Source organism: Pelobates fuscus, chromosome 8, assembly GCF_036172605.1.
Source record: "Pelobates fuscus isolate aPelFus1 chromosome 8, aPelFus1.pri, whole genome shotgun sequence".
Lineage (NCBI taxonomy): Eukaryota > Metazoa > Chordata > Amphibia > Anura > Pelobatidae > Pelobates > Pelobates fuscus.
In genome coordinates, this window is record NC_086324.1 from 20702314 (window position 1) to 20711556 (window position 9243).

A 9243-nucleotide genomic window follows, 5' to 3' on the forward strand; every position below is an offset into this window, starting at 1 on the left:
AATGCTATACATAAAGATTAAATAGAACATCGTTATCTATCTCATTTTTTTAAAAATAGGAGCGCTCACACTACATTTTTATTTGATCTATCTACTCTAAGTTGCTCCCTTTATGGTGTGAGGCAGCCCATATTAACTTTACTTTGCTTGATCACTTACTCAGATTTATTCTTTTGTAGGATTACATCTCCCCAACTCTGTAAATTCAGTGGGCAGTTGTGTAAGGTTTCTGATGATTTGGACTTTGATCACATGTCAACTTGACATGAATTTGAATCTTGCATTATTTTTTAAGCCTGCATGACTTTACGGACTTTGCATGAGATTTAGAGACGTTTGCACTCATGGTACTCATGGACTATGCGTGCTTTTTAGGTTTTATGGCGTTGAGCTGAGCACTTTTCATGCAAAATCGATGTATTCACGGAGGTGTTTTTGGCAAAACATTGTGAATTGTGTTCACTGGTGCTCAATGTGGCAATAAAGTGCTATGCATTAAAAGGTGTGCTTGCTAGGGCACAATTATTGGACACACTGTGTAATGGCCCACTTGTGGGATGCAGTGGGTTCGCTGCAAACTAATTTTTTCTGGATTTCTCAATAAAGTCTTTCTTTACAGCAAGACATTACAGTATAGCTATAATTGTTTTTTTTTCTTATAGGGGGGTGCTCTCTCCAATCACAACCTGCTACTGTCCGCGTCTGTGATCCACCCTGCACGAAACCTTTTTCCTACTGCATGCAGGTAACAATCTTAATCTTTTATCCTGTTTTCTGAAGTGTCCAGTAAAGTAGAACAAGAATCCAGAGGATTTATTTTCTAAAAAAATAGCTTTCTTTAAAAAGTCGATATTACAGTGTACCAGTTATGGTACACACAGTTTTTTATGTAACAGTATATTGAATTTCTGCTAGCAGAACTTCTGGAAAATATATAAATCAAGAGAAAAACCCAATTTAAAGTCTCTCCCCTGACCGTCAAACAATTCTTCAGCATTGACCTCCATGCAGAAGAACAGACTAGTGTACAGTGATAAGCGCATTTTCATGCTATTTGATTCACAGATCAAGTGAGCAGAAATAACCAATAAAGGGAAAAAGGGAGGCACACTAAAAAAAAGCATATGTATGCGTTATATTGTAGTTACTCCCATAATGTTCTAGTGTATTTGGCACTGGGTAGAGGAATATAAGAACCCAATGACTTATGTCACACTCTGTTCCGATGCCATATGATACCATATCGATGTCAAGGAGGATTGCTCTGCTTTGGGAAGTGTCTCCAAGCAGAATATAAGTCACTGAAATCTTATATTCTTATACTCAGTGCTAGATATTCTAGAACATTTGAGAGTAACCACAATATAACATCGATTTTTTTTTTTTAAACTGTACCTTCTTTTTTTCCTTTTTTTGGTTATTTCTGTTATGACAGGTTCATTGTAACTTTCAGAAGCAAACAAATAAAGATTGTCACATCAGACAATTATAAGTAGAGAATATACGTTTAGCTAGTGATTCTACATGATGTAGTACCCATGATGCATATGAGCTACAATGTCTATGATGCTCCGACAGCTAGTAGTCTGCATGTGCATGAAGGGAACTGTTATTCACAAATATCTGGGATCAAAAGTTAGCCATTGTTGTTCTTTACTATAAATTCACACACTATCAAGGACTAGCCAACTTCACCTCTTTCTGAGGATAATGAAAAAAATATATAAATTGCATACTTTACTAAGTTGCACCAAGGACTAATTGGGTTGGAATCCCTGAATACAGACTGTTTGCAGTATTTCCATAACTAGGGTATAGATGTGTTTAGTAAGTCCTTAGAGTGGAGAGGTGATCTTGTATGACACTTTGTCACTAGTTGACCTTAGATTTTTCTACAGCAAACTTCTCTTAATTCCACCTGGGCTTTGACAACACAAGACAATACCTCCTGGTTTAAAAACAGACAATTTTAAGGTTTTGTAAGGTCCTTGGGTTTTGTGCAAGTGCATAAGACATTATCCGAGCTACGACGTGGCACAGTAAGATTAATTTACAGAAAACACTGCCTCGACGTAAAAGAATAAAAGCAAACATTTTGCCTGCCGGAAAAATACCATCTGGCATCGGAGAACATGACCGGAATTTAGATTGTATTTGTTTCTTTTCCATGGAGCAAATGCCCTCAATTCTTTATATGATACTGATATCTTAATAGAAAAGCTCTGATGTTTAAAACAAAGTGTATCCTAGGATAATTAAAGGACCTCGTTTACCTTACTTCAATTATTATTTTTTAATGAAAAAGCACATTGAGAGCATTTTAAAATAAAAGCAGTTTAATATCGGTGCAAAGTCTGGAAAGAGGGTACGAGAGGACAAAGCAAATGACTTACACATCTGACATCAGCCCTGTGTTCTGATTGGCAGCCATTGAGTATACAGACAGAATTTAAATACGGTTAGTGAGTGAAATATAAACAGACCTGTGTGTTCTAATGATGACACCCTGTCTGTCACCAAATAAAGACTCCTTAGCATTTCATGCATGTTCCAGAACTTTAACATGTATAGTAAACTTCTGAACATGTGATATTTTATAGAAGTCTTGTTTTCAGGCACATCTTCTACCATGCAAACAGTAGGCTCAGTTGATATTATTTTCACTTTTTTCTGTTCAAGTAAATTTGTGAAAACTCTTATTTAGTTCTACCTCTCACTCATGTCCATCCTCACTATGGCCAAGCCTGGGGTCCGCGTACACTGTGGTTTGCTGTCGGAGGTTAGGGATTGGCTGAGATACATCAGCCACATCTTGATTGACCTGACTGACCTGGACGCCACAAACGAGTACTTATCGCAAAGGTAGCACATTCAATATTACATGGACACTCCACGCCCATAAAGCACTACAGCTGTGTATGTGAAGAGAGACAGGAAATTGCCAGAGCACCTGCCTGGCAAAGATGTTTCAGTTTGCTGCACTGGGAAGTCTGTGATTGGACAGTCACAGAAGGTCTAGGCAAGGTTAGAGGAAGAGGTCTTGCAAAGGCTGCAGACAAGAAATTTGTAGCTTTGCAAGCTGTTTTTAGATATACCCACAATGAAAAACATATATATTATTAAATGCATGCATGTTTTCATTGGGATTATATCTACTAATAGTGATTTTTATGTATTTATTGTTTTCATATTTGGGCTGTGGATTGAACCTTGAAGTATCATTAGAGACCACTTAACGTGAAAATAAATTGTTTATTGAATAGACTGCCAGCAAAGCATGGACAACACTGATATTCTGCAGAGAAAGGAATATGTTGAAATGTCAAATTCTCAAAAGAAGAGGGAAATATCATGTATGTTGTCTTTTTCTCAGTCAGTAACTACCATGTTAGATTTTGTTCACGCCATATATCCTTCACTGGAATAGGACTTGGTCGGCGGTCGCAATTCCCCAACATTAAGGCACGCTTAGCGCTTCCGATACATTTGATGACCTTAAATAGATTGCATGCAAAACTTTACATTCCAGGAAATGCTTTGCTCACTATACAGACTATTCTAAAGTAAATGAAGCTGGAAGAATAAATGAATGCAACTGGATTTTGTTCTTCCATGGTTAGCAATGTGTAAAGAAAATGGTACGTAACCTTATTTTGACATTGGATGTTTTTTGTTGCAGAGTGGAGTCTGTGGCTGCGAGCAAGGATACACACAGATAATGAGATCGAATGGGTTTCTTGACTACTGTTTGAAAGTACCAGGGACGGAATTCAAGAAGGCTGATGTTAAAAAAATTGTTGAGAAGAGCAAACGTGTCAATTCCAGAATCCCTGAAATTTTTAAAGGCTGGTCCATTCAGCCCTTTGATCCAGGCAAGTGCTGGAATTAAAGGCAAACGTGGCTAATTCAATGACTCTTGTAAAGATGGGTGCACGTGATCTTGCTGGAAAGGAAGTATGCTGAATACAATCAGGAAATAATAATATAGATGTTTATGAATCATAACAGACAACCAGAAAACATCTATTGCACGTAGGACTGTGTTTACGGTGTGAAAACATAGCTTTATACTGTGCAAGACCAGATGTTACAAATGCAAGGCAATGTTTATGGTTTCAAGAAAATGTTGGTCTGCAAATTTATATTATTTGGATTTCGCAATAGTAATGTTGATTCAGGAGAACATCTAAAAGAATTGTGGAGCAGGGGTGACCTTTACACTGGAAGAAATTTATGGTTGCAACTCAAGTCTGCCTGCTATGGAGTCTGAAGGATATCTTCTAACCTCATAACAAAATTGATACTTGATGAATCTTATAGCCACGTACATTAGGAACATAAAAAAACAAGAGTCTCTGTCCATTACAATCTGATCATTTCCTATGATAAATGAGAAATACATGTATTTTGCGAGAGCTTAGCAACTATTCCTTGAACGTGGCAAACAATTACTGAAAAACAAGCCCAAAAACTTTTGGTTGACCAAATATAGAAACCCCAGTTACATGAGGTATCATTACATTGCAGGTCCAACTAGGAGAACTTCATGCATTCTCCTATTTTATACACATAAAAAGATATTATGTGCATGTCCACATGTGTTATAATTTGATGTTTCTCTTGTTTGCAGATGGAAGGGTAAAGCTTTGGGTTTACGGAGTGTCCGCGGGCAGCTTTCTTATAATAGTTCTTCTTATCCTTTTATCCTATTTAATCTGGTAAGTAAATATTACTCAGAGACTTTATATTGTGAGTGTTGCTGTAAGGATTTATCATGCTAATTAATGTTTTTTTATTATTACATGGCATTCATAAAATTCCAATAAAAATACAGAATTTGTTGTGTCACAGTATAAAAGGGTAAATAAAATATACAACATGAGTGATATAATTAGTATAGAGCTAGTCATAGTTGTTGATATTTGGGGTTATACTTCTGATTTACCATGGAAAAGTTCTTTGAGTCTTCTCTTCTCTGATTGGCTGCCACATCAGGAGCATCATTAACAAGTGCAAATTTACCTAAAAATGTGATTTTGGTATTTCATTGAATCCAACCACACATGAATCTTATTGAAACAAAACTAGACATGGCTAAATACGTAAACTGCGTCTTGGATAAATGATTTTACTTATCAGTATCAGATACATTACGAGAATAAAATAGCTCGGCCCTCCAATTAAATTAATAAGCATAACAAACGCCTAAAGAGTCTCTAACACTTGAAAGCATATTTGTGCAAATCAATGTCATGTTTACAGTTATTTTATTTTCATCTAACTCATTTAGCTCTAATTCCTTTTTAAAACGGTGGCAGATGTCTAAGTGACGAGACATGCATCTTGCAATTGTATCTTCATTTATAAATCGTGTTCAAATTCCAAAAATGAGCGACGTTGAGCGAGTAATTGTTACAAAAATAAGTCTTCTTGTAGGAACTCATGCAAAGATTAATTGAAATAATGGTTTGTTTTAAAAAAACAAATATGAAATACACAGGCAGGTAGAATGTATCTGAACATTGTATTTTCTTGCATATTGTAAAACTATATTGACATGTTTATTGTTTTTGTGTTTTTCAGTAAGAAGCCAAAAGAGAACATGAGTTTTTTTCCACAGCAGAAGCCTCTGTCCTTCTCGTATGATGGCGATATTGACATGTAACTCATGATAATGTAGACATGAAAATACAGACATCAACTGCCTTAGCTGCTTTTTGTTTTGTAACAAGGTCAAAGATTTCTTCCAGCAAAACATGCTGACACCAATGGAACTTGGTAAATAACACAGAAACGTTGCAGCCTCCAGAAAATTGTTGGAGATCACAGGAGATATTTTTGTTTTCGGTTCCACGAGACTATGCCTACATTTTCTTTTTACAAACTTGGAATAAAAATAAATAAAATATGGATTTCCTAAACTGCAGCGTGTATGTAACGAGAGTGAATGGAAAACAATTAAACAAAACAAAAACAAACAAGCATTTTTTAAAAATTCTCTTCTAATATTTCTTGTGTGATGTACTATACAAGCTCCTGTTTCATAATTTGTATATAATGCAGTATTCATTTATTTGTAAATTACTTGTAAAGTTAATGGACAATACACTTGTAGGGACAAAGTGTTAATACTGTGATATTGATGAATTATATTAATACTTTGTAGGAATTAATACATTTGGGGTTTTAGGATGGAAGAAGGCAGTTGGGGTTCAAAAAAAAAACTAAACCTGTACTCTGAGCCTATGACTGCCTTTCACCTAGTGCTATATGGACATTTGTAAAGCAGATGTATAAATTGTGCTTTATCAGTGTAGCTGAGGAGAGCATGGGCCACGTGCCCTGACGCGCCCTGGTTTTTGTCAAACCTCTACACAATGGCTTAATGATGAATCTGGGGTATAAGTCCATAGCCTCTTTGCACCAAAACTACTGCATAGAGCTGAAAGGGTTATGGTTCTTAGCAAGCCCATTTAATGTATCTTACAGAAAACAATCTATTCTCCATTCTTACACAAAGTCATAATATATCTTCGCCAACCATACCCTCCACTCTTCCATTGCAAGGAATGTAAAAAGCCTATAGGCTCTATACTTTCCCAGTATTTTAGGGAATTCATAAAATATATAAATAAAGAAAATGCACAGGGAAGGTGGGAAGTGCATGGGGCTTATTTAAAACCCTTAAGGACACATGACATGTGTGACATGTCATGATTCCCTTTTATTCCAGAAGTTTGGTCCTTAAGGGGTTAAAAAAGATGGTGTGAGCTTTTATTAAGAATAAGAATAAGCAGAGTATCACTATGATTGGGTGTAGGTAACAGTCTCACCCTTCTACTCCCCGTGTTTCCCTACAAAAAGGACACTTTAGGAAGTCGTCCAGTGTATCTTGTAAGAAATTAAGCCCTGACCTGTCAATCTTCTATAATAAACAAAATGTTAATACTTAACAAACAAAAGCAGTGGGTGATAGAAGCTTCAGATTTGCCATACTTTGATTGTAAATACACTTCACAAGCCTTTTAAAATGTTAATGTTCCTGCAAACTATGTTTTTTGTATATGAGATTTTCTTGTAATATTTGTAAATTTGCCTTTTGTATTTATTTGTGCAAATATGTTTTAAAAATGGACAATTATGTGCCAGTGAAGCCTTCAGTTTCAATGACTTATCAGCATCAATGACTTATAAACTCAGTATAGTAAAAAAATAAAAAAAAATAATACTTCTTAAAGGGCAATTTATATTTTCAAAATTCAGCATTTTTCAAGGAATTATGCATTGTTAGTGGGAGGCTACAGGGTGTGCAAAATCGAAGCGAGATTTTGACAGTTTTTACAAAAATGTACTTGCTAGAGGAGTAATGGTATAAATGGTTTTGCATAAAGTACTTGTGAAAACGTGGCCACGTTTGCTAGTCTACAACATTTCCTGTTAAATGCCAGTTGTCCGTAAAGGAGTAAATGGCACCTCAGGATGCCCACTTTTGTAAAGAGGGCTAAACTTTCTTTAAACGAAATTTTATGGGCAGATCACAATATCCCATACGGGTTTATTTACTGAAATTAGAGAATTGACAGAAAAATTATATATTGTCAGCAAAATATCCAATTTAGATAACATTTATATTTGTCCTAGTTTTTTAGATGTCTACAGTTACTACTTCAAGGAATAAACCTCTTAGACTACATGCATGGTCTAGTTGAAGAATGTTTGAGAAGCATACCATCAATGGGGGCGGGGGGAATCTACTTTTTATGCATTTCACGGGGTGTTCATCTATTTTTTTTCCGAGATTAAGAACATTAAGATTCAAAACTTTAACAGGCAACAAAGCAAAGTAAATACTGGAATGATGGAAATTAATAGTGAGACAAGGAATGGGGCTCTGAGCGCTGGCACCATTAAGCAACTCATCCACCGACGTGTTATATTTTGTCGACTACTGCAATAAACTACTAACTGGCCCTTCTCCCTACCGTCTTCCCTGTTCAGACCATCCTGAATGGCTCTTCCAGGGGAATTCACTTTACCTGTCACTCTGTATCTGCAGCATCTTTCTGTGAATCCCTTCATTGGCTTCCCATTGACAGCAGAATTAAATTCAAAATTCTCACCCTGACCTACAAAGCTCCACTCAACACTGCTCCTCACTAATTACCAAACATACCCCAGCCACCCTTTAAGATCTAATAATGATCTGCTCCTTGCATCTTTTACTTTCAACTCTTTCCATGCTAGACTGCAGGGCTTCTCTAATGCAGTACCATCCTTCTGGGACGTACTTCCTCATGTTGTCAGACCCTTTTCCCTAGTCTGCCTTCCTTTAACCCCTTAAGGACACATGACATGTGTGACATGTCATGATTCCCTTTTATTTCAAAAGTTTGGTCCTTAAAGGGTTAAATCTCTAAAGATATTTTATTCAGTGAATCGTACCACTCAACTCAGTAACTAATGCATTCCACTTACTCAAAAAATACACTCACCTGACTCTGTATTAAAGGAACCCTCCACTGACCAAATAAAAAAAACAAATATTATTTAGTAGATACATCCCCAAATTAAAAGATGCATGTATTTCATTAAGCATGTTTGCATTATGCATCCATTAGGAGTATAGCTAAAATAAGCCTTTGCAAGCCCTACTCTTCTTCCCCCACCCAGACTTTCTGTGACTGTCCAATCACAGATTTCCCAAAGCAACTCATTAAGATGTCCCTGGGAAATTGTCTGTTCTTCAGTTTAGTTCCACTGAGCTAAACAACCAGGATGCAACAAGACCCATTGTCTGATTGACAGCCAGGGGGTGTAACAAGACTAATTTGTAATAGTGCAAATTTCTATGGAAATCTACACTTTTTGTTAAATTTAAAAAAAGAGAATACTCTATTTTAATGATTGGAGCATTCCTTTAACATTGTGTCCATATTTGCAGTCCCCAACTCTTGTTTCTCACCCTCATATCCATCTAGATTGTAAATTTTCACATGGATTTATCAAATTCTGTATTGTCTCTTAGATTTATTGCACCTTTGTCTTTTAACTTGAAACTTTATTCTCTTGTGAAATTTACCAGGAAAATGTTAATTGCGGGCAAAAAAGACAATTGTGAAACATTCAGTATGTATGTATAATGTTTTCATCACAACATTTTTGGTGTTAAATTTGAAATGCCTTGGTGAATTCCTCACAATCAATGGGTTAGTGAAAAACAGGAGACAATGGTGTATCTTCCAA

At 36.0% G+C, this 9243-nt stretch overlaps 1 protein-coding gene across 1 annotated transcript in view; it reads left to right on the top strand.

Moving 5' to 3' along the window:
- The window catches only part of THSD7B (thrombospondin type 1 domain containing 7B), a 366207-nt gene extending 360285 nt beyond the window's left edge, over positions 1–5922 (top strand). Inside the window, exons 26-29 of the mRNA XM_063429372.1 lie at positions 663–745; positions 3680–3872; positions 4631–4718; positions 5584–5922. Coding sequence (XP_063285442.1) covers positions 663–745; positions 3680–3872; positions 4631–4718; positions 5584–5665 — 446 coding nt within the window. The 3' untranslated portion in view covers positions 5666–5922. The remainder of the gene's footprint in view (positions 1–662; positions 746–3679; positions 3873–4630; positions 4719–5583) is intronic.
- Positions 5923–9243: the final 3321 nt, after the last annotated feature.